This window comes from Temnothorax longispinosus, chromosome 9 (assembly GCF_030848805.1).
Source record: "Temnothorax longispinosus isolate EJ_2023e chromosome 9, Tlon_JGU_v1, whole genome shotgun sequence".
NCBI lineage: Eukaryota > Metazoa > Arthropoda > Insecta > Hymenoptera > Formicidae > Temnothorax > Temnothorax longispinosus.
The window spans coordinates 16,044,954-16,070,417 of NC_092366.1; the positions used below are offsets into that span (position 1 = coordinate 16,044,954).

General features: G+C 40.4%; 1 protein-coding gene and 1 long non-coding RNA gene across 5 annotated transcripts in view; one reads left to right on the plus strand and one right to left on the minus strand.

Annotated features, from left to right (window-relative positions):
* Nucleotides 1-25,464, minus strand: part of LOC139819576 (uncharacterized) — a 159,554-nt gene that overhangs the window by 71,252 nt on the left and 62,838 nt on the right. The gene's annotated exons all lie outside the window — the stretch shown is intronic.
* Nucleotides 5,816-21,559, plus strand: LOC139819257 (pancreatic triacylglycerol lipase-like). Of its 4 annotated transcripts, XM_071788464.1 has the most exons (5): nt 5,816-6,067; nt 6,281-6,625; nt 6,821-7,063; nt 7,575-7,819; nt 18,721-18,864. In XM_071788464.1, the coding sequence occupies exons 1-5, from the start codon at nt 6,019-6,021 to the stop codon at nt 18,730-18,732; spliced, it is 894 nt and encodes a 297-aa protein (XP_071644565.1). In that variant the 5' UTR covers nt 5,816-6,018; the 3' UTR covers nt 18,733-18,864. The 4 variants fall into 4 exon arrangements, with proteins under 4 accessions (XP_071644565.1, XP_071644562.1, XP_071644564.1 ...); XM_071788461.1 differs by lacking the exon at nt 18,721-18,864 and having other exon boundaries at nt 7,575-8,487; XM_071788463.1 differs by lacking the exons at nt 5,816-6,067; nt 6,281-6,625; nt 6,821-7,063 and adding exons at nt 19,264-19,506; nt 20,018-21,559 and having other exon boundaries at nt 7,680-7,819; nt 18,721-19,065.

A 25,464-nucleotide genomic window follows, 5' to 3' on the forward strand; every position in this document is an offset into this window, starting at 1 on the left:
TATTTCCGCGTGACTTCGCTTCAATTTATCAGTGAGATTTTCTTTCCGCTCCGTAAGGCATCCCGTCGGGCTCCGATCTTGGGCGGGTCCCTGGTCTTTGTAAAGCGCGTGTAAACACTTTTTACCGGCGCCATTAACGATGACCACTCGGTCATCGTAGACTCCGGAGGAAGGCGGATCGTGTGTCCTCAAACAGTCACCCTTTCTTCTTTATTTCTCCCCCCCCCTCCCCCCCGATTGGCCCTAATTATGTTTGCACTTCTGAGTACACGGACTCGCTTTTTTTCTTCTAATTAGTCACACGGTTAATCATCACCTGGGACACATGTCCGGTTTGACCCCGTTCATTAAGAAAAGGCAGCTGTTAACTTGATCAGTACGTATAATTTATTCACGGTAAATTTACCGATTGTGCAATCACGTAATGCGTTATCATTATCTGTTACGTCATAAAGAAGATGAAGAAGATAATTGTTTTGAAACCTGACTCGAAATTTTAGTGTCCTCCATGTACTATTCGAACCTCGAACTTCGATGCATATATGGGAAATCAATTTTTATCGCCTTCGGCATTTTGTTGATCTAAAGCCGGAAACCAAGCAAGGAAGCACGTAACTTGCTTCAAGTTATGCGACCGGCGACATATCGTTCATTCGTATTTGTTCGCGCTCGTTTGCCTCATTCGGATCTGGCTTTTTACGCGTAAAAAGCGAAAGCGTCGATTTCACTTTGGACCGCCAGCGGTCCGGGAAAGAGGAATCTACGACGTCCCCTATTTCCTACGTACCGCGTATACGCGCAATTGGTAACGCGCGTGAACATCTATCGGTGCATCCGCGCGCGCGGATGGTCGCGTTATAATTTTTTTTTTCGAGAGGCGTGCCGATTTGCCGCGCGCACGAAAAATGCGACGCGCGCGGTCAGGGCCGTGCGGAAGGTGATGCTGGTGATGCAGTCGTGTTACAGAGGCGCGTCGGTGCGGAGAGTACGCGGATGCTGGTCGATGCACCGTAGGAGGTCGAAGCACCGGGGGACGGGGGGTGGGAGGGGGGGACCGCCGCGCTGTATGCGTGTGGCACGCGCAATGAAAAAGAGCGAATTCGAATTCGCGTTTGCGCCGCCGCCGCCGCCGCGGTGGCGAGAGGCGACGCGCGGCGCGTCGACCGGCAGCGGTGAAGTAACAGCTGTTTTCGTGTGTCGCGACGCGACGCAGAGGAGCGAAAAAAAAGGAGGGTGGAAAGAGGGAAAGGGAACGGGATGAGGAGAGAGAAAAGCAACAATCGAAACCGTGTCGGGCAACGGCCGTGGCCCGCGTATAGCAGTCCACAATAAAAATCGACGTTGTTTCAATGTCACGAATATTTCCCGCTGATCCTTTTTCATTTATTTTCAGCCGCGGCGGCGTCGCGTCTTAATGGGCGACACGAGAGCCGGGCGCGGAACCCGCCGGAGTGGAAATATATCGTCCCGCTAAAAGACGCTAATTAGAGAAAATTATGACAATTAAGGTGTCTCGCGGAAACGAAAGTAGACCCGTTTGTCTTTGTAATGAATAAAACGCCTGGTGCCCTTAGTCGACTTCTGTTCAACTTTCGTTCGCTTGAATTTGCGTTTTGTTATATTACAAAGTTATTGTGAAATAAACTTGGCTATCTATCATCATAATTAAGAACTTGCTCGATAATCGGTCGATAAGCGAATTTCTTTTTGATATGGTTTATAAATTAAAATATCAGAATATTAATCTGTAAAAAGATGCATATCTTTACCAATTGAATTACACGTAACAGCGGCTTGCGTTTGATTAGCTTATCGACAGTTTTAATTATTTATGATGAAAATATAAATACAGTCTTACTTCAAAATTATATATTCTTTCTCTGAAACAACTAATATATCTTTTTATTAAAAAGAAATTATACTGAAAAGTAATGTCATTAAGTCTTCATTTTTAAAGCCAATATATTTCAGATTCTCGATAACCAATCTTAGCTAATTAATCTATCTTTGCTTGACTTATTTGATGAAGCGAATACAGAATAATTTATATATAATTTTTTGAGATTCAATTCGATAGAAATAAAAACATACGTCGAGCTACTGTATTTACACCCGATAGATTTTATCGCACAATTAATTTATCGCGATGTGATAAAGTTAATTTATTTTTCGACGCATTCTGATTGAGTCACATTCTCATTATCAACATTCTTGATCTTATCAGATCAAATATTTTCCTCAAGTGTACACTTGATAAACACTTGATCGTTCTTATCTCGGCATTAACGAAAAAGGAGGAGCATATTATGCATTCATTTATTTGTATAATACAAAAGTTATCGATCAGTTTATTCTCTCATACTTCTCTACGTAAAACTGTTACGAATTAAAAAATAACATGCTCTTCTTAATTGCGTGTATATTTGTTCAATTTGATCCCGATATAACTTCGTTGGAATAAAAAAAAGAGAAACCGTAAAAGAATTAAGCGGAATGCTATTTGTATACGGCACTCGGCGCGGTCCTGCTACAATTTCTTTCGCCATCAAACTGAGCATAAAGTTAATCTCGCGAATGCATGTACGAAACTTTAGTAATAGTTGAAATATAGTGCGCGCTATCATGACTGCACATACGCACACACAAACAACGCAAACTCATCGGGTGCGGTATGGCGGGCACGTAAAAGTCGCGGAAAGTCGTTCCCCATATTTCACGCGCATTTTCCGAAAAGTACACTTTGCTGATCACGTAGACGCGATCGGGTAACTCGTAGTTTCGCGCTCATGGTCGCCCTCGGGGGCTAGATCGGGCAGTAGTAGTCGGTGGCGGCGGGTCTCGCGGGGGAGGGTGAGAATAGGTAAGGGGGAAAGGAAGGCAAGCACAAGGACTGCGGGCGAGCTGAAAAGGGGGCGGCGGGGGGAGGGGGAGGGGGGGCGAGGGGGAAGTAGGTAGTTGAGCGCGGTGAGGAGGACCGGTAGTTCCTGGGGCAAGGAGGCGAGGGTCAGTGGGACGACAGGGGGTGCGTTAAGCCACACCCGCAAAAACAGCCCCCTGCAGCTCCGGCAGCGACCGAGCGCATCGACCGACCAGTTTCCCCACCATCAGCACCGCACACAACGCAAGCGACAAGTTCGACTCGGTTTGCAAAAGCTTCTCGAGGATAGCAGCTAGTTCACCGCGCGGCTACCCCGTCGCTCGCTCCAGCTCTCGCCGATCCTCTTTCACGGCACTACGTGTGCTGTACATAGGTACTCCGTGATGCCGCCCTGTGTGTCCCTATCACCTACCACGGTTTACCAATAGAACCTCCGTTTGCACCTGCACCCTATGCAAACGCGCGCGCGCCTACATAGGAAGGCGCGATTTCGTAGAGTTCATTCTAAATTCTCAGAACGGCTCGCTTCGCAATGGAGGGTGGCTCGATTTCGTCCGATTGCGTCTTCTTCCAGGGCGGAATATTCCGTCTGGGATATGTGCAACCCTATCTTTTGCCTCGATTAAAACTCGCTCTGTAGAAAGGATCCGTGACATACGGATTTACCATTATTTGCCGTTTGAGATAATCGTCGATCGATATTTATTAGCGCAGTAAAAAGATTATTGAAAGAATATTATAAAGAAAGTAATTTTAGATGGCAATATATATAAATTATGCAAGATATTCCGCCCGATTAATGTTATATTTGAAAAAGAAATTCGAGCGGAGATATAAAGTTCGAACTGATTTAGCAAATATTTACATAACATTTCATGATTACACATCTCGATTGACATTTGCGAATGTTTATATATTATATGACGATAAAATCCGACTCTTTCCAATACTTATTCTTCCCATATAAAGCCATTCAAACAAAAACTATTTCTTTAAAAAAAAATTACGATAAAACGCAACTCGTTGCGCGTTGAAAAAAAACTGCTTATTGCCCCCTTAAAGCCACCGCATACCGAAACTTTAAAATAAATTCTTGAAATATTCCGTCACTATTCGCCTAAGAATTTTAATATTTCGTTCTATGTTCTATTATTGCGAAAGGGGTTGATATCCCCACCCTCCTCGCCATTTCGCTCCGTCTCCCTCGTTCTCGTTTCCTCTTATCTGTCGATCTCCCCACTCTCGGGGCTCCTTCTTCGAACCCTCAGATGCCACCCCCAACATTGCCGTCGCCACTAACATCGCACGGCCATCTCTCCACCTCCACCGTCCCCTGCGACTTCACCCTCCTTCGACAATACCGCGCACATCCTTTCGCGCAGACGACGAAGAAAAGTGCGAAAAGCTCGGCTTTTTGCGCGCGAAAACTTTTCAAACTACTTCACAACCACCCACACCACCAGCGCGAACCCGTAGAAGGGATGAAAGTTTTTAAACCGGGGGATGGGGACACGTATGCTTTTAGCTTAAGGAATTCCTTACGCCCTCGACTCGCGAAACTTTTCCAGCTACGACGGAAAATGGCATTTTCGCTATGCGAGAGGACTTTCTGCAAATAAATAACGAAGCTACCGGGTGTCTACAAACTTTCCGAGCAAACTTATGCAAAGTTTTTCTTTTAGATGTGAACTCAACAGTTTATTTGCAATAACGTATATATAAATCGTATATTTAACAGATAATTATAGATAGCAAAAAAATCTCATCACGGCAATAGCATTGGATCGGTACGCGGATCAGATAATTAACCTTGAAAAAAATTAATGACGTCTTATCAATATTAGATCGATCTTATTTTAAAGATTTACCGAGATAAATATTCCCTTGCTTATAATTGATCCTTCTAAAGATACGCTTCGCTTCAGAAATGTGATGTGCATATGATATTCTTCATTATTCCTTCTTTTGTTATTTCAAAATCTGTAGCAATTTTTTCTAAATATTTCGACTTTTATAAATTTCTATTTATTTTTCTGAAATTAATTTTTTCTTTTTGACATTTTATTTAAAGATTTTAATTACTAAATATGATTGAAATATATTTCATTAACTTTTCTAAGTGCCAGTGTTTGTCTATAATCAACAATAGGTTTAGTGTCTTGTATATATTCCAGATTTAGGCATATCAATTTACTTTTTGACTATACAAAATTCCATAATTATTTCGTATATTAATGTTCTCTAACCGACTCTTAACGATTTTTGTAAATGGAAAATACTCGAGAATTTATAAAATTAAATCATGTGCTCAAATTTGATAAACATTGGCCGGTATTCATAATCAGATCTTATTTCAAGACCGTCTTACATAATATCTTAAGATGCTAATACGGCTCTGTGATTGGTTAATGACATCTTAAGATTGTACTTGAGATGGTCTTAAATATAAGAACCGACTATGAATACCGGCCATTGAGTCTGTTTTATATTGTTGAACTGGCTGCACTACTTCAGAGTTTATCTTTTTTACGCCACATAGGAAAGAAAAAGAACTCTGAACTAGTGCAGCCAGTTCAACAATAAAAAACAGACCCCTTGTCTTATTTTGTTAATATACTATTTTCTTTCGTGTTCTTTTTAAGAGACTTTGAAATTTATTGTGTCTACTTATCGATATGAGCTCACAAAGTGTATTACTTCTAAAAAGCTTTAGAAAAAGCTTCGAAAACCTTGAATCTTTTTCTTTGTAATCGCAACAGAATTTAAAACTGTTACATATATTATATGATATAACTTTGCTATACGTTTCATTCTTATTATTTATCATTGATAAATAATACTCAATATGTGTTAAAATAGTTGATTACAAAAATGACTGTTAAATAAATACAAAATATAAATAAATAAATAATACATATTTATAAATCATATTAATTTCTAAAGATTAAAAATGCAATGCGTATTTTAACATTATTGTAATCTGAACAGGACATCTCAGATATTATCAAATAATTGATAATAGTTGTAGTATAACTGCAAAAGAAATTTATCTTATCGTTAAAATGGTATATAAGTATACCGATAGAACTCAGGCGTTTTAAAAGCAGTTGAATGTTCTGCAGTGTTAACAACAATTAAGCATGGAGATACGCGTTCTAATTGGTGCCTTGCTTGCCTGCACCGTTGCTGGTAAAAATAATATTTGCATGTTTATCTGTAAAAAAAGATGAATTTGTTGACAATTCTAGACTCGCACATTAACTTTTTAAGATTCGAATAGAAAGACAATCGTTAATATTATTGTGTTTTATATATATATTTAACATATATTCTTCCTATATATTTCCTTTCTTTCATTTTGTATTATGCGATGTACGAGTTTCTTGTATCCTGATTGCGCAGGGCTTCCAGTGAAAGAACAGGTGCTTCCTGACGATATTTTTACTTCACTGGATTACGAATTATTTCAAGATAAAGTAATGTACGTATACGACGACAACGAGAACTTGGTGAAGCTAACATTGGACGACACCGGGAACGACGAAGATGGAGACGACGGCAATATCGCAAGCCGTGTCTCATTCTTTCTGTATAATAAAGACAATGTTAACGATCCGAAGCCACTTTACGTCAATGACGAGGCTGCTCTAAAGAACAGCAACTTCGATCCTGCGAAACCAACGCGTTTTATAACTCACGGATGGACGGATTCTGGCAAAAGCCCAGTATGCATTTTAATTCGCGACGGTATGTGAACATTTATCAGCGTGGAAATATTATATAACGTTTTGCAATTTAAGGTGATTATTAATAGAAATTCGAAATGTAAAACGCTACTTTCTTTTTATATAAATGAATCCAATTCATGATTACATCAGAAGACGATTTCATTTCTTCTGTTGGAATATCTTATTATGCTAATGTCTGTTGTTTCTTATGCAGCTTATCTTGGGCATAAAGATTACAACGTGATCGTCATCGACTGGAGTTCAATAAGTAAAAGGCCTTATATTTGGGCCAGCAAGCGTGTCCCGCTGATCGGTCAATTCGTCGCCACTATGATCAATTTTCTCGTGAAGCATGGAATGGATTCGTCGCACACCGTACTGGTCGGCCACTCTCTTGGTTCCCATATAGTTGGAATCGCTGCTCGCAACGCTGATAGCGATATCAGTTATGTCGTGGGTAAGTTTTCAATATTTTACACCTAATAGCATTTATATTCGACAAAGATATTTGACGCTACGAAAAATATATCTTACATCTTTAATATTCTGATTAGTCTTAAATTTTTGAACAGATAAGAAGCCTTTCTTTTTATCAAGCGTCATTAAATCTCACAGAGATTGAAGATTATATAACCGATTAAGAGAATTTTATTTCTCCCTTTTCTTCATGTAGAAAAGATAGTACAATTTTAATATTAATGCGGCATTACTTTTCGCAGTCGCGGCACCCCTCTCTTTGAGAGTTATCAAATTTTTAAGAAGTTCGCATTTATCTTTCATGTTTGATACGCATTAGATGCGTATGTTAGTTCAGAAAGTTTTGCGATTCGGTTTTTATCTTCTTTTTCACATATATTGATCGAACGTCGTCATTGCTCGTTTTTTTCATCGAATATAAAAGTTGATTATGTCGATCTGATTAATTAATTACAATTATTAATTGACATGGCGCGAATTTATCGTTCCAGGACTAGATCCAGCTTTACCCGGCTTTAGTCGAGCCGGTCCAGGATCCAGGATATCGGTCGGCGATGCGAAGTACGTGGAGATTATTCATACTAACGGTGGTCGCCTCGGTTTCTTGACAGCCATCGGAGATGTCGATTATTATCCCAACGGCGGCAAAAGGCAGCCTGGCTGTCGAGTGGATCCCGCCGGCGCGTGTTCCCATGATCTCGCGTTCAAGTACTTCGCCGAGTCTATCAACAGCGAGGTAGGATTCTACGGGAAGAGGTGCACTAGTTTCCATCGATTTATAACGGGCCTGTGCAAAAACTCGCACACATCCATCATGGGCGGTCACAAGCCGCTTTTCAGCGCCCACGATACCTACTACCTAAATACCAATCCGTCGTCCCCGTTCGCGAGAGGGCCGCTCGCGATGCGGCGCTGATGGGCGCCTGCAAAGCGATCTTGAAGGATCGGCCAGACTAGACGATCAGCCGTCAGCGAAGATTCTGCACCCAAATATTCAGCGAAGGAAAGTAGACGTAGGGCTCCGTCAACTGTCACTATTATTCAGTGAAAGACAGTTGACGTAGCCCTACATCTACTTTCCTTCGCTGAATACTTTAACATGAAATAGTGACAGTTGACGTAGTTCTACGGTATTGTTTGCGGCACAGTTGTCACTGTGCACGTTTTTTTTAGCTCATAAATTTTTCTCTCTAAGAAATTTCTTAAATTATTAGCATGTAATGAATTGGCTTCTTTCTCTAGGAAACTTTATAAGCTAAATAAAATGATGTGGAAGCAATATGCAAGTTTTTAATTTGCAAATTTGTGTTTGTTCAAAATTAATAATAAAATAATAAGTTATTCCTAAAAGAAATCCAAGTTCTTTTCTGTTAAAGTCATGATCATATCAAACGTACATATGATCTTTATTTACATGATTTTCGTTTATACTCTATTTTTCGCTATGTGAATACAATTTTCTTTCAAGGCATTTGACAAAGTTATGCTTTCCATGAGTGACAGGCTAAAACGCGATGCAAGTGTCTTTCCGTGTAACGTAATCGTTACGTAATTTTAAAAGGCTCGACATCCTTCGTACTGTCTGACATTTAGTCAGAGTCATGTACCTGTCCGGTGTGGAAATGTCATAGCTAGGGGTGAACGTGACGGGAAAGGGTGGGTCCATAGGCGTAGTAATACGGCTAGCGAGGGAGGGCTTTAATTAAGGCAAGTAGAGAAAAGAAAAATCCTGAGGGAATTTATAGAGGTCGGCAGCCGCGTTGGGCGTTAAGGGACTGAAGGGAATGGAGAACCCCGGTTTGAGACGGGGGTCGGCCCTGAACTCGAAGGACCGGCCCTTGGTAATTTAGACCTTCGAAACGACTCTGTGGCCCATAAAGGGCTAAATGCGAAGCGGACTTTACTGCGTTAATTTCTTTACACAATTAAAAGGACGGTCTACCAGTTTTACTATTGTTAGTACCTGGGATTCTTCCGGCAATATTAGCGTAATAACGTATTAAACGTTTTACAGTAATCAAGGGGAAAAAAATACCAACGTAGACTTACGGATTTTACGTAAATTATACTTGTAATAAATGACAAATTTTGATATTCAAAAACGTAAATAATGATTTTTCATCGTATTTTTAATAATTTTGCGGAATCTTCAGGATACGATTTGCATAACATTCGATACTGAATATCCGAATAAAATGAAACGTTTACATATACTTCGAGTTACTATTTTATTTCACAATTTACTGCAAATAGAGCTTCATAAAATATAACGTTCTTTCAATTCTCCGGCGCACCGGTTTGGACATGCAGCCTTTCAGCCTTCGATCGCTATTCAGCGCGGCTCGTTCACCTTTTTACGCGAGTCAGAATCCCGAGAGAATTTTCCTCGGTGCGGCTCTATTAGTGCGCCGAATAATGATGAGTTTAAACATGGCGTCGTCGTGCTAGGGCATACATAGAAGCGGCTGCAGCGGTAGGTAGCTCGCTCGGATTAACTTGGCCCGTTGATGAGGTGATTAAACGTTGATTAAATGCAGACTAAATTGCAGTCAAAAATATCGATCCGCGCCGCCTTGACTCGAGGCGAACTCCCTGCCCCCGGGCTCTCTTTCGTCCTCTCGCAGCCGCCTTTCAAACCCGCCGTAATCATGAGTTATCTTACTCGGTCCTAATGGAATTAGAGCGCCGCTTTGATACAGCCGCGTCTCCTGCTGAATAATTACGAGATTGCCGAACGCTTTTCTCTCCGTGCGCGACAGAGGAAGAGATAGCAGTGAGATAGGTCTCTAAATTAGCTCCCATGATCACTATCATTGTTAATACGCGTACAGTCGCTTCCAAGTCGCACAGGGTTAGTCGGAATCCCTCTCGATTGTACATTTCTTTCACTGAAGACGATTCTCGCCGATTTTTACCTCACGCGCGTCGCACGTTGCGAAAGTACAATCTGGCTGCGCGCAATTACGAGCTCATTAACGGCGAACGTGGCGACGAGGCGCTTTTCAGCGCCGGGCGTGCCCGCGACGCGAACGCGATTTCACGTACGTCGTGCAATACACGGTCCGCCGTGAATACACGTATATGGGGCACATATAAAACGCGCCTATAAATCGCTCGCACACCCCGCGCTCGCCCGCGATCGCCCGTGTTCGCGTATACGAACGGTTGCGGCGGTTTGCGCGGTGGTGAACGACGGCGACTTTTAATCAATCCGATTATTGTCAGGAGGATTGGACCTGGCATCGTTCCTTCACTCGTTCCTGTATACGCGTATTAACGTTTGACCCCGGATATCCCCGTTGCGCCTTCCCTCTTGCCAGCGCGAGCTTCCGGCCTCTCTTTCGCACTCGTTCAATTCACGCTCGACGTGTTCGCTCTCGCCAGCCGTTCAATAGATCCGTCATATATATATAAATGTGTATGCGTGTGTATGTGGACATCTATGTACGTGTACGCGCGATAGGCGGAGGACGATTCCTCGATCGACCTTAATTGACTCGTCGCACCGACTGCGTTTTCTTTTATTTTCGCCCTCTACCGCGCGCGCCGCCTACGTTTTTCCCACCTTCCTTTTCAATATCATCGATGAAGCCGGAGTTCTACTTGCACCGCTTAACGGGGTAATCCCGTGGAAACACGCGACAACGAGCGCCGCAGAGCTTCGAGTGAAAATAACTTCGATAAGGCAGACGCGTTTGCCGAGCAGATGAAGTTCTTGCCTCGGAAGTTGATCGGTCTTTGAATGTTAATTAACAACTCGTGATTGATATAGGACACATGTTTGAAGTCGCGAGAAATGAATTTCAGAAAGAATGCTTCATTGAAAGTGACCTATCAAAAGACAATCGGAGAAAACTAAACGTTTGATCAGACGAAATTTGATTAAGCGAGCAGATAGCAAAACTTGGACAGAAAATTGACAATTTTTTCTACACTATCAATTAATTGAGTATGTAATTTACACAACGAACATATATCGAGTTTCCTTCTTTGTAGGATAGGAGTTAAATTAATACGTCAAGAGACTAATCTTTATTTTTAGTAGTATATATATGTATTTTTAAAACCGTCTTATCTTTTATTTATGACACTTGTCTCAAGCACGATAAATCTTATCGAGAAAGCTTTCCTTAATGGTAAAACATTCTATTATTGATAAACACCGGCTACTGAAATCTGGAACATATTATCTCTTGTTATAAATAGCAGCGTAACTCTTGCTATAGATATATGATATAGTAAATTTATATCTCTTATCTTGCTTTATATGAAGTATTCTAAATTATCCATACTTTCATTTATTGATTAATCTTTTATTCTTTTCCCAGAATAATGCCGATCTTTCTTAGCGGAAATTTGATTCAGTGATAATTTTAATTAGCTCTTGCAATACTCAACTATATAAGAATTATATATAATTTTCTATGCCCTAGTTTACACCGATCACTTGATACGCGTATTAAATAAAAATAACTAGTAAATTAGTTTGATTATTGGCTGATCAGCTCAAATATACCATTTGATACGCGTATCAAGAAATCGGTGTAAACTAGGCCTTTGTTTAGAAATTATGATTCTCTGTTAAAGGAGACTTAATTTAGATTTAGATAAAAATTGAAGGTATTATTGTTTGTTTTAATTCTTAAAGGCTCCAGTTGCTGTTCGTCTCGCGATATTTTCATCGCGATAAGTTTGCTTTAAATCGGGATGAGAATGCGAAAGAAAGCATCCAGGGGGGACCTGCGACACTCTGCACACGATTCGTACGTTAGCTGTACTTGGAGAAACCGGCCAACGTGCAAATCGCCTGAACATGCATACACGCACGCACACACGTGTACGCAAAGAAGTGGACAGCCTGGCCCTGACACTCAGAAGCACCATCAGTTATATAGAGACCGCCGACTGGACCGCCACCACTACCATCGCCGATACCACCATTACGAAGCGCCGCCACCCCCCTCCCCCTCGTAACACATGGCGACGGCTATATCGCGGAGAACGGGTCGCGTGGGACGGGGGGAGGGTGGCAAACGGGGACGGTTTTTTAAATCTAGCCATCAAGGATCCATCCTGGCCTGGCTGAATGCCCGCGCGCCATACATCGAAAGCGATCTAACGCGACCGCGCGTATTTGTCGGCCGCCCATTATCCTCCTCGAAATTCAATTACCGGTACGAGCGTGAAACCTATTTTTGCGCCGGTCCACAACCAACACTTCTTCTTGCATCTTAGCACGGCCGTATGAGTACGTTCCTCTTTCATTTGGGCGGGAGGGGAGAAGGAGCAAATAGATAGATCTTGGTTTTTCTTTAACATTTATCACCTATGCTCATATCGCTTTTTATTAAGCTCGTTAGCAGTAGGAAAAGAATATTATGGACAGTCTTATTTGCATTTTGTCGCGTCCTGTCCAATTTTCTTCCACGATTATATCAAGAGCATTTTATTTTTTGCGTGCAAAATCGATCTCGACATTAATTCGCGATATTTCGATGCCGACAATTAACGCAACGCTTCTCTTTCTTTCCCACTCGTACGCGTTATACGATTAAAGTAATTGTATTCCACTGTGTTCTTCTCAATCAAGTTCAAAGTGTCGCCAGAGTTTTTTTTCTCTCGTTTTCACGGGACTTCGCGCATGCCGAAAAAAAGGGCACGCGTCCCTTGTTATCGTGGCACGTAGCCATTCATTAATTAAGTGTAAAGCATATGTAAAACGCACGATGTAAAAATATAATTGCGCAACGAGGGCGATGTACCGCTACTCTGTAAATTTGTCGATCGCCCATTATTCTCGTCGAAATTCAATTGCGGGGATGCGTGCATGAAGCCTGTTTTTGTGATATAACCTGTGCACGAATCGATTTGTTTCCAGATGAAACTTATTTTACATTATTTATTTGCGTTCACTCTCCGTCTCTCCTTCATCTTCTTCGCTCGTCGCCGCGCATCAATTTGCATCGTGCTTCTATTTTTTTAAAATCATTTTCGCGAACCATCATTGAAGTATTCTGCTTTCTTCTCTATCACCCTTATTTAATCTGGACTTATTCTTATCATTATCATGTTGCATTCGTGCAAAAAAAAGTATCACGAGTTCTCTTTGACATATATACTCTCGTCGCAATGCAGATCGTACTCTATCCGAGCGGAATATAAATGAGATGTCATTTGAAAATGTGCGCCAACTCTTATTCATCATTGCTTTTATTAGATCGCTATTATAATAGCTTGGTGACTAAACAAATATTGGATGTATTATTTTTTGCGCATCGAGGGTTTATTTTTATTACGTTTTATATACTTCACCACTACACGTGGCACGTCTCCCACGAGATTTCGGGATCCCTTGTTTCCGCGCCATCGTCTCGAATGGTGATCTTTTTTTCACGAAAACAAGAATTTTTTCTGATTAATCGAGAGCCGATCGACCGCACTGTGCATTCTCGAAAGCCCCGTATTGTTTATCCCGCGATTGGTAGACACGATTGAAATCTTTCTCTCCTGTCGACCTTTGTTCTTCGCCTCTTTTGATTCGGAATGTCCAGCCACAGGCTGCAACCGTCCATTTAAAATATCACGTACCTTTCAGTAAATCGTCGGGGATCTCCTTAAACGCTTCGTAATTTCATCCAAACTAATGCGTAAATCACCGTCGAGGAAAATAATGGAAAACTATATATTCTCGGAGGATGTAATTTAATTCAATATCGATGTCTACGCGTACACACACATACGGACGGTGCCGGTACGTGAATTATATAAACACAAATTCTGACAATGAGTCAATCTGCATGATACCGAAGCTGCAGTTATGGAAATTAATGCCAGCTTCTAAAAATAAGCAATTCTAGAAAGTCAGATTTAGTACTTGAACATAGATAGATCTCTACTCGTATGCATAATTACAGATAGCTCGACACAGCATTATATACAGCGGCAATCATAAATTCTCGGCGCAACGACGATATCGTTCTTTAGAGATTAAAGTAGCCTTTTCCCTAGTCGTCGATATTTCGACAAAAAGTCAAATAGTGAAACTATTTTAATTATTTATATGTACGGATCATGATTATATTATACGTATTTGTGTTGAAAAAGAAAGGAATATTTCTGTCACATCGATTGAAATTCTTATGTCCATTTCTACCAATGCAGATTAACTTTAATCTTGGTTCAACTTACCTTTTATCTTTTTTTAATTCTTAGAACTAGAAAAAGATAAAAAGTAAGTTAAACCAAAATTAAAGTTAATCTGCATTGGTGGAAATGAACATTAGAGATACGATGATTTCAGATAAACGCGGCGATGATTAATCTGCTGTTGTTTGGGGGAGAAAAAAAACACGATCGTTGCGACTCGATGTGATGAAAAAGTTGGGGCGTTTTGTTATGGCTGGTGCCCGGCGTAGCGAAAATCTCATCACTTAGGGCTTAATAACCAGAACACGCAGACTCCGGCAAGAACGCGCTACGCGCTCATTTATTTCCACGTCTTTTGCCGCGATAGTTTTCCCTCTTTTTGTCGCGCGTCCGCTTTTTCTTCCCTTGCTCTTCGAGTGCGAAAGACCAAGCGCGAAAAAGAGAGAGGGACGTAAAGCGGGCGGACCGGGCGGCCCCGGGTCGAGCCCGCTAAAAAACGCCAGTGCGGGCCACGATGACTTTCGGAATCATTTTTCAAAATGTCTGCCTCTGCCTCGAGGGGGGTGACCCCGACGGGCGGCGGCGGCGGGGGGCGAGGAGGGGGTGGCAGAGGGGTGGTCAACCCCCGTGGCGTAGGGTGGCAAGATGGCGCCGCATGGTAAATCGATGGAGGCTAGTCACTGCAGGCGCCCTCGCTTTCACAGCTCCAACTCCCCGTTCCTCCCCCCGTCACCCCCAGACCACCACCCACTTTGCTTCCCCCTCGTCGTCCCCCTCATTTTCGAGCTTCACGCAAGCGCCCGCACCGTGGACGTCGAGTCTTCGGTCATCTAAGCATAATTTTGCACGGTTTCTAGCATAGTAACCTACGCCTTGCTGAAAAAAAAAAATGTACAAAAAGTATTTTTTATTCTTTTTTGTGTATGGAAAAAAATTCAATTTCCGAGAAAATTTCAAAATAAAAAAGTGACCAATCAATCTTCCTTTCCCGTTCTATTCTTTTTTCTAATTTTTTGACAGAAATCTCTAAGCGAAACAAACACACGTCAAAATGTACAAAAATTATAACGACATTCATTAATCGCTAATTTGCCGCTAATTACGTTAGAGCAGTTTGCAAATAACGCGCTAGGCGAGAGTGAACTAGAAGGCTCGCGGGGGGAAAATGGTAAGCCGATCGTATCCCGATTTTTCCGATAAACCCATCTCATTTTAATATTCAACACCTGTAAACGTATCGGAACAAAGGCGATAGCCGCTGCAAATCGGAAAGTATTTGTATCGGATGCATTCCGCTGAGCGCGCTCTGTGTACAATAAAAATTTCAAGCGGGTCGTTAAAACTGGTTTTATCCCAGCGGCGCGGTGTATATGCGGAGAGAAGCGAACCTGTTTGATTCTGTCTGAGAAATGTAACCGCCGAGGGCGAGAACTCTCGCCGCCGCGGCTTTTAAAAAGAACACACGCCACAACAGGTTTCCGTCTCTTAATCCTTCCGCGCTCGCTTAACAGTCTCTCACGTCGATGTGCAAATGAAAATTTTCATAGACACGTTAACGTCGCCTTTTTCCCCCCGCGTTTCCAAGGCTAATGCCGCGAAATTTTCATAAGCGCGCTAATTTCATTATACTAATTGGAATATTTTAAAATTTACGTAAACGCGGGGACCGCGCCGTAGGACTCAATTACGAATAAAAACCCGCGAGCACGGGGGGGAATTAAATGTCTCGGTGGGAAAACACGCGCGTTTAGGGGGTCGTATTTTCCTAGTCGCTCATGTAAGTCGTTTCTCGCGCACGTCGTTCTTCATCTTTCTATATATAGCCGAGGTCTCAGACAGAACGAAACAGAACGAAACATCGGTCAATCAAGTCGCCCGATATTGTCCATTATCATAATTCCTCGTGAAATGCTTGACGTTGCTACTTGTCAACAATGCCCATTTGAGATTTATGCAAAATGTATTTCGAAACGTCATAGATAAGTGTCGATATAGCCGCACTGCACAAATGTGAACAGTTTTCTTAATGTTCTAACATAAAAAAGCAACGTAGACAAATAAAGAGATTATTATTATCTTTAATATCTGTTGCTAGTGTTTAATTTACTGATATTTAAAAAATATAATCCAATATCCGTTTCTACATTAATTTTTCTTATTTCTTCTTTATATCAATAAGCTTTGTCAACTAACGTTTACTAGATTAGATTGAGTGTACGCTAAGAAAAGAACAAAGATATTACATTTTTCTTGCTCGCTTGAATTTCATTTTTGTTTTTTGTTACACGTGACACGAAGATTAAGATGATTACTTTTTGATGCACATCTACCCTTCCACAATATCATATTATCGTTTAAACGGCCGTTTAATCTGTATATGGAATTTCAAGGCAATGTTTAAAAATCAAATGGTATGTATAGATTAACGCTTATCATTGTTTTATAAGAATGATTGATAATGCGGATAACGCAATTGATATATAAATAATTGATTGTCCAAAATGAGGTTACAATCAAAGCGTAAATTGCATAAAAACTCTATTTACTTGATAGCTTAATTATATCATTAACCCGATATCAACTCGATGTAATTAATATAATAATAGAGAATAATAATATCTTTAAAATATTAAACTCTTTCAAGGGATATTGGAATGTGCGTAATACGAGCCGGCCAATCGTTTTATATTTAAATTATATGATTTATCGAATTGTTACGCTGTATTAATTTGCATTTTCGTATTTCTAGCGTTTTGTGTGTACAATTCTTCTGCGCGATATTATATCCATTAACATCTCTGTCGCGCGTGATTCCTCTGTCAATATTTAATTCTTGATCTTAACAAAAAATCTTTGTCAATAACATCCGCTGATTAGCATATCGAATAATCTCGGTGAGGACAGAGAAAATTGATTTACGCCGCGAAGCACGTGCGAAAAAATGACAAATCTCAACACGGCAATTGAATTGGATCGGTACGCGGATCAGATAATTAACGTTGAAAAAAATAAATGACGTCTTATCAATATTAAATCGATCTTGTTTTAAAGATTTACCGAGACAAATATTTCCTTGCTTAATTGATCCTTCTAAAGATACGCTCCGCTTCAAAAACGTGATGTGCACATGATTTTCTTCATTATTCCTTCTTTTGTTATTTCAAAATCTGTAGCAATTTTTTCTAAATATTTCGGCTTTTATAAATTTCTATTTGTTTTTCTGGGATTAATTTCTTCTTTTTGACATTTTATTTACAGATTTTAATTACTAAATATGATTGAAATATATTTCATTAACTTTTCTAAATGCCAAAGTTTGTCTGTCTATAATCAACGATAGGTTTAGTGTCTTGTATATATTCCAGATTTAGGCATATCAATTTACTTTTTGACTATACAAAATTCAATAATTATTTCGTATATTAATAACACTTTAAATGTTCTCTAACCGATTCTTAACGATTTTTGTAAATGGAAAATATAAAAAACTCGAGAATTTATAAAATTGAATCACGTGCTCAGATAGACATTAGGTCTGTTTTCTATTGTTGAACTGGCTGCACTAGTTCAGAGTTCATCTTTTTTACGATACATAGGAAAGAAAAAGAACTCTGAACTAGTGTAGCCAGTTCAACAATAAAAAACAGACCCATTGTCTTATTTTGTAATATGCTATTTTCTTTCGTGTTCTTTTTGAAAGACTTTGAAAATTATTGTGTCTACTTATCGATATGAGCTCACAAAGTGCATTACTTCTAAAAAGTTTTAGAAAAAGCTTCTAAAACCTTGAATAAAATATTTTTCTTTCTAATCGCAACAGAATTTAAAACTGTTATATATATTATATGATATAACTTTGCTTTACGTTTTATTCCTATTATTTATCATTGATACTCAATATGTGTTAAAATAGTTGATTACAAAATACAAAATAGTACTTAAAATAGTTGATTACAAAAATGACTGTTAAATCAATACAAAATATAAATAAATAAATAATACATATTATTAAATCATATTAATTTCTAAAGATTAAAAATGCAATGCAATGCGTATTTTAACAAAACGTATGAAATTCAAGATTTCGATAAATTTGCGTAAATATCGATTATTGTAATCTGAACAGGACATCTCAGATATTATCAAATAATTGATTATAGTTACAGTATAACTGCAAAAGAAATTTATCTTATCGTTAAAATGGTATATAAGTATACCGACAAAAGTCAGGCGCTTTAAAAGCAGTTGAATGTTCTGCAGTGTTAACAACAATTAAGCATGGAGATACGCGTTCTAATTGGTGCCTTGCTTGCCTGCACCGTTGCTGGTAAAAATAATATTTGCATGTTTATCTGTAAAAAAAGATGAATTTGTTGACAATTCTAGACTCGCACATTAACTTTTTAAGATTCGAATAGAAAGACAATCGTTAATATTATTGTGTTTTATATATATATTCTTCCTATATATTTTCTTTTTTTCATTGTGCAGGGCTTCCAGTGAAAGAGCAGGTGGTTCCTGACGATATTTTTACTTCACTTGATTACGAATTATTTCAAGATAAAGTAATGTACGTATACGACGACAACGAGAACTTGGTGAAGCTAACATTGGACAACGCCGGGAACGACGAAGATGGAGACGACAGCGATATCGCAAGCCGTGTCTTATTCTATCTGTATAATAAAGACAATGTTAACGATCCGAAGCAACTCTACGTCAATGACGAGGCTGCTCTAAAGAACAGCAACTTCGATCCTGCGAAACCAACGCGTTTTATAACTCACGGATGGACGAATTCTCGCAAAAGCGCAGCATGCACTTTAGTTCGCGACGGTATGTAAACATTTATCATGTAGCGTGGAAATATTACATAACGTTTTGCAATTTAAGATAATTATTAATAGAAATTCGAAATATAGAACACTACTTTGTTTTATATAAATGAATCCAATTCATGATTAAATCAGAAGACGATTTCATTTCTTCTGTTGGAATATCTTATTATGCTAATGTCTGTTGTTTTTTATGCAGCTTATCTTGGGCATAAAGATTACAACGTGATCGTCATCGACTGGAGGTCAATAAGTAGGAGGCCCTATGTTTGGGCCAGCAAGCGTGTCCCGCTGATCGGTCAATTCGTCGCCACTATGATCAATTTTCTCGTGAAGCATGGAATGGATTTGTCGCACACCGTACTGGTCGGCCACTCTCTTGGTGCCCATATAGTTGGAATCGCTGCTCGCAACGCTGACAGCGATATCAGTTATGTCGTGGGTAAGTTTTCAATATTTTACACCTAATAGCATTTATATATTCGACAAAGACATTTGACGCCACGAAAAATATATCTTACATCTTTAATATTCTGATTAGTCTTAAATTTTTGAACAGATAAGTAGCCTCTTTTTATCAAGCGTCATTAAATCTCACAGAGATTGAAGATTATATAACCGATTAAGAAAACTTTATTTCGCCCTTCTCTTCATGTAGAAAAGATAGTATATTTTTAATATTAATGCGTCATTACTTTTCGCAGTCGCGGTAGCCCTCTCTTTGAGACGTATCAAATTTTTAAGAAGTTTGCATTTATCTTTCATGTTTAATACGCATTAGATGCGTATGTTAGTTCAGAAAGTATTGTGATTCGCTTTTTATCTTCTTTTTCACATATATTGATCAAACGTCGTCATTGCTCGTTTCTTTCATCGAATATAAAAGTCGATTATGTCGATCTGATCAATTAATTACAATTATTAATTGACATGGCGCAAATTTATCGTTCCAGGACTAGATCCAGCTTTACCCGGCTTTAGTCGGGCCGGTCCAGGATCCATGATATCGAGCGACGATGCGAAGTACGTGGAGATCATTCATACTAACGGTGGTCTTCTCGGTATCTTGGCAGCCATCGGAGATGTCGATTATTATCCCAACGGCGGCGAAAGGCAGCACGGCTGTCGAGTGGATCCCGGCGGCGCGTGTTCCCATGCTCGCTCGTACAAGTTCTTCGCCGAGTCTATCAACAGCGAGGTAGGATTCCACGGGAAGAGCTGCACTAGTTTCCATCGATTTATAAAGGGCCTGTGCAAAGACTCGCACGCATCCATCATGGGCGGTCACAAGCCGCTCTTCAGCGCCCACGGTACCTACTACCTAAATACCAATCCGTCGTCTCCGTTCGCGAGCGGGCCGGTCGCGATGCGACGCTGATGAGCGCCTGGAGCGCGATCTTGAAGGATCGGCCAGACTAGACGATCAGCGAAGATTCTGAATTTGGCAATTCATCGCGGAACAGGAAGGAGAGATCCGCGTCGAGCTAAACTCGTTTTTCCCGGCAATCGATCGGACGCGCGTTCACGGTGCGTAATTTTGTTTCCGCCCGCAACGGCTGTTTCGAGCGCGAATATTGCAGGCTCTCTCGCCGGGGTATTTTTATATCGTCTAAGCCGGGGCTGCAAATCGTTTGGACTACCGGGAATCGTAGGCGCTATTTATCGAAGGAACAGGATGAAGTATCGTCGCTGTCGCGCGACGTTTCGCCTTACCGTCGACCTAATTACCGGCGTAAACGGCGGCCAGCGCGTATTTTTGCGAAATACGTCTCGTGTGACGTAAAATGCATCATAACGTTTTATTGGAAATGCAAAATACCGGGAGGATACGCCCGACGTATTCTCTAAATGCGAGCCAAGTCGCGTTAAATGCACGTATCAAATTTCCTGCCGTTGTCCATTCTTTTCCTCGCAGCGACTCGCAACGTATTCGATGCGTGTACGCGTGCAAACATCCACCGGAGACGCACGGCCTCTCCGAACGAAAAGCGAATCGCTCGGAGCAGCCGCGGTCTTAGTCGCGATGCATTAAATTTTATCGTAATATAATACGTCTCGCGTATATCGTGCATAGCAACAAAAATAACAAAGCGATACGGAAAACAGTTGGATTAAACCGTGCGCTGAATTTTAGGCTCCGGGCTGTTTCGTGTAAACAGATATTTATCATTTTGACGTAATGCACGAGATGAAGTTTTGAAAGAAAAAGAGATAAACGTGATCTCGCAAAATAAGGGAGATCGTCTCAAAAAGTGAGTGTCTTCGTCGATTTTAGAATAGATGCGAACGTTAATCGCAGGAACGGCTGATCTTCAGGACATGTGTATATATATAATCTATTACGTGAAAAATATTCCCCATTTTAGATCTATGACGCTTGATTGGAAAATGCACGATCATTTTCATGATATTAGCAATGCAATGAAATGTGATGAAATTTATACCTGTTTATAACAGAGCACTGATGTACAAATTATTATATTTTTGCAAAAAATCACACGGGTACTTATTTTATTACTCTAAATCCAAACCTATACAACTAGATAATAAATTATCTTTAGTCATAATAACAACAATAATCACGACGCTATTACCTAAAAATATTCTAACATTTCAAAATTATTCTAATATTAAACAACTCTTTTTAAGTTTATTGAAAAGAATCCGAAGTAAACAAATTGTTTTGTAAGTTTTGAAAAGAACGTATGCGTTAAAATAATTTACGTAGAAGTAGAAAAAATATTTTTATTATCGAAATTATATAGATGTTTTCCGTTAATATATGTGTGTGTGTTAAACTATAACATATGTTAAAACTACTGCCGGAAAAACACTCAAAAGGTATTAATGAATTTTTTTATTTTACGGATTTGCAATTGGTATAAAATATTCAGCCCGAAATGATTGACTCTCGGCGCTAAATCGCAATATCTACAAGTTCGATAAGGCGCCGAATGTTTCTATTGCGGATATACGCCGGGAGTATCAATTGTTCACACTCGCAATTGAAATATCCGCGATAAAAGTTGGCGAAGCCGGGTCGTGTTTCATTAACGTGTGAACAATGGGTACGCCAGATGCAAGCCGGCCACCTGAGTATGAATACCACCTGACGTGAATAAGGATCCCGAATAGGTGGACCGAAAAAATCCTAACGCAGGACGTCCCAAATAGGAATATATCTTTCTTGATCAGAAAGGCATTCCTTTAATTCATCTAGTTAATCTATTAAGGTTAACATCAATCACATCAATTTTTAACCACATCACAAGTGCCATAGAATAATATGTATGATTTTTTCAGTCATATAACTACAGTCTTATCTCATATATTATTACACATTCTGCGATTTCTCATGCCGATATTTCTGCTCGATAAGATTACATAATATCAAACTTGTTGGTAAACTAATACAAATTTGGCTATCGATCCAGAGTATTAAAAAGTCGGAAGAAGTATTATATAACGTAATTGTTATTTAATGTGGGTAAACAATTCATCATCATGTTAAACATTATTTTATTTTGCATGATCTCATCCCGCTCTCTGCGCGGAATTTGTATTTCATGCCTGGTGATTCTTCCATTTTTTGCAATGACGAGAAAACAAATTCATGAAATAACTTATTCATTTTTCGTTTTAGAAAAAAAAAAACTTGTTTTAACATTCGAAAGCGTAAACTCTTTTCAGATGAAATACACAAAGTCTCGAGATCCAAATACAACTCACGCGGAGAACGTTATTTAATTGCAGCGGTAATAATTCTTTTCTTGTCTAACGCGCCCTGTCCGAGGTGTAGGTCAAGATTAAAACCCAAAATTGACGTCGAGGGAAAAATTAAAGTTGTAAAGTTTCTGGTATCTATCAACGCGAGACGGGTCCATATATCAGCATACGTAGCGCTCGCTGCCTATGTCTCAGCCGCGAAAGTGTTGTCCTTCCGATCGTATTCGAGCCGCGAGCGCGTCGGGGACGACTTTTTCCCCGTCGCGAAACAATCCCCTTGCCGTTCATTTTTCTGAAAGTATCGACACCGAACGAGAATTTATTTGCTCCTTTTAAAGTTGATGTTGTCCAAGAAAACCAACGCGTGTATACACGCACACACTCGGATTTGTGATATTTCAATAAAAGTATTTAAAAACAAATGGAAAATATATTCCTAATTTTTTTTTCAACTGAAAGCCGAAAGAGAGAAATGGAATAACGCGTAAAATGATCAAAATGATTAAACCACAATCGCATGAAAAGAGAAATGAGCATATATTTTATCGTCCGCGGCGCAAAATATTCTATTGTAATGTTTATCGATCAAGTATTACATTATCGGTACATGTAAAACACCAAGAAATTATGTATAAAATAATTAATTATCGCATTATAAATATAATTAGTTATCGCAAAATCGATATGATGATTATTATGGATAATCTAATCACGAAATCTCGCGAATTTACGAGCACAAAATGTATACAATACGCGCGATCATCGTATTATCATAATATTGTATTATCTTCAGCCGGAAGCGATTTTTCTTATATCGAAACCTCCAATTAGGGAGACGGAAGCAGCGAGTATGGAAAACGAACCAGGTTCCGGCGGTCACCCTTCGAAGGTAGGTAGGTATATTTGATAAAAGCCGCACTCCATTTTTTGTTGCCCTTGTGGCGACTCGTTTGGTGACCAGTCGTGAATGTGAGAAACCGGGACGACAAAAGGTTAAAAAAAAAAAGGAGCCACGACTCTTCGAGGGACGCGCGTGCATACGTACGTGTACCCACGTACGCGAGATACTTTTTTGTTCGCGCGATCTTAGGAAGCGAGAGAGATGTCGTCGCTGCCGTGTGTCTTAAAAAGCGTACCCGCGCGTTCGACGTCCCATCGGAGAGATTAATCCATCCGGAATCGTTATTGTCGCGGTGCATTTTGGGGTCCGCTACCATTATCGCGCGTGCGAAGTACTTTACCTCCCGCGGTATGTGTATGCGCGTGATATAAACTACATAAAATAATTGCTAAATGAATCGCCGCGCTGTTTTTCCCGCCATTTAAGCGAACTTATTAAGCGAACATTTTAATTAACGCGGCGATTAATCACGTAGATCACACATCCGGTCATCACGTTTATACGCAAATATATTATTTACGCATTTCCAAAGAGTATCGCTCCAGTCCATCGTATAGCCGAGGAAATGAACTGATAATTGCATTATACACATAATTGCGCCAATTATGGCCGACTTTTGACGACGAATTATACGAAGCTTTGGAAACGTTTCCCCCGGCGCGGCGCGGCGGCGGAGCGTCGTCGGGAGAACGTATAGTATGCGATAGTGTAAAATCAGGTGCGCATACGTACACAGATGAAATTTCATAATCGGACGTAAGGGGTGGCGAGAGGGAGCGGAAAGGGAGGGGGACGGGCCACTCGAGAAAGAAATCGTAGGGCAAGTAATGGGAGAGCGCGGGCGACGAAAACGCATAATTTTAGATCGTAAATACGTAACCCGAGCCAGGGTGGTCGCGCACTTACGTTTAATTGGTTCTTATGACGGTCATCTTAATTGACCGTGCGACTATTATCGGATAGGATTACCGTGTATTTATACGGTACCTTATGGTCTTTCGCTTATGTGACTCAACGTCGATTGTAGGACGAATAGGACCCGTTTGTTCTCGGAAGAACAACCGTGTCGCGTTCGCAGAATCGATTTAATCGTACGTAATAATAACTAAACGCGCGTACGCGCAACGCGTGAATTTAATAATCGAGATAAAAAATAATGCGCGCGTCACGGACAAACGCGCGTCCATTCGATAAATTAAACCGTTATTTATATATTCGACAAATTTTATCGACGTGTGCACGTGGCAACTTTGAATTTTCGAAAGATCGCCCACGCGACGAGAGCTCGTAAAGATTCGAGCGAGCAGCCCGGGTTCCATTAACGAGGAAGCGCGCGTCTGAATAAAATCGTATATGACGAACTTGCCGGCGCTACACGAGGTTTTCCAAAAGTGGTCAAGGTGGGGCTTGGGTGGACAGGTCGTTAATAAAGCTTGAAGAAGGGCCATTAATCACGGGGCTATCTCGGAGTCGAGCTCGCTCGTGTAAATACCCGCGGAGATATTTACCCAAACGCGCGTAAGTTGTGCGTACGCTCGTCGTCATCCGTCCCCTTTCAGCCCCCTCCATCCTGCGCCCCCATCACGCGTCTTCTACGATGATCAATGTAAAGAACTTCGCGATAAAAAGCGAGAAAAAAAAGCGCGGCCGGTGGAAGGAGGAGGGATAGGGAAGCACCCTCAGTCCAAATATTGGCTGTCCATTTATCAAGCGCCGTAGGTTTCGATCCGCGCTAATTAGCTTTCCTCCTGCGCCTTTCTTCGCCGATTCCGC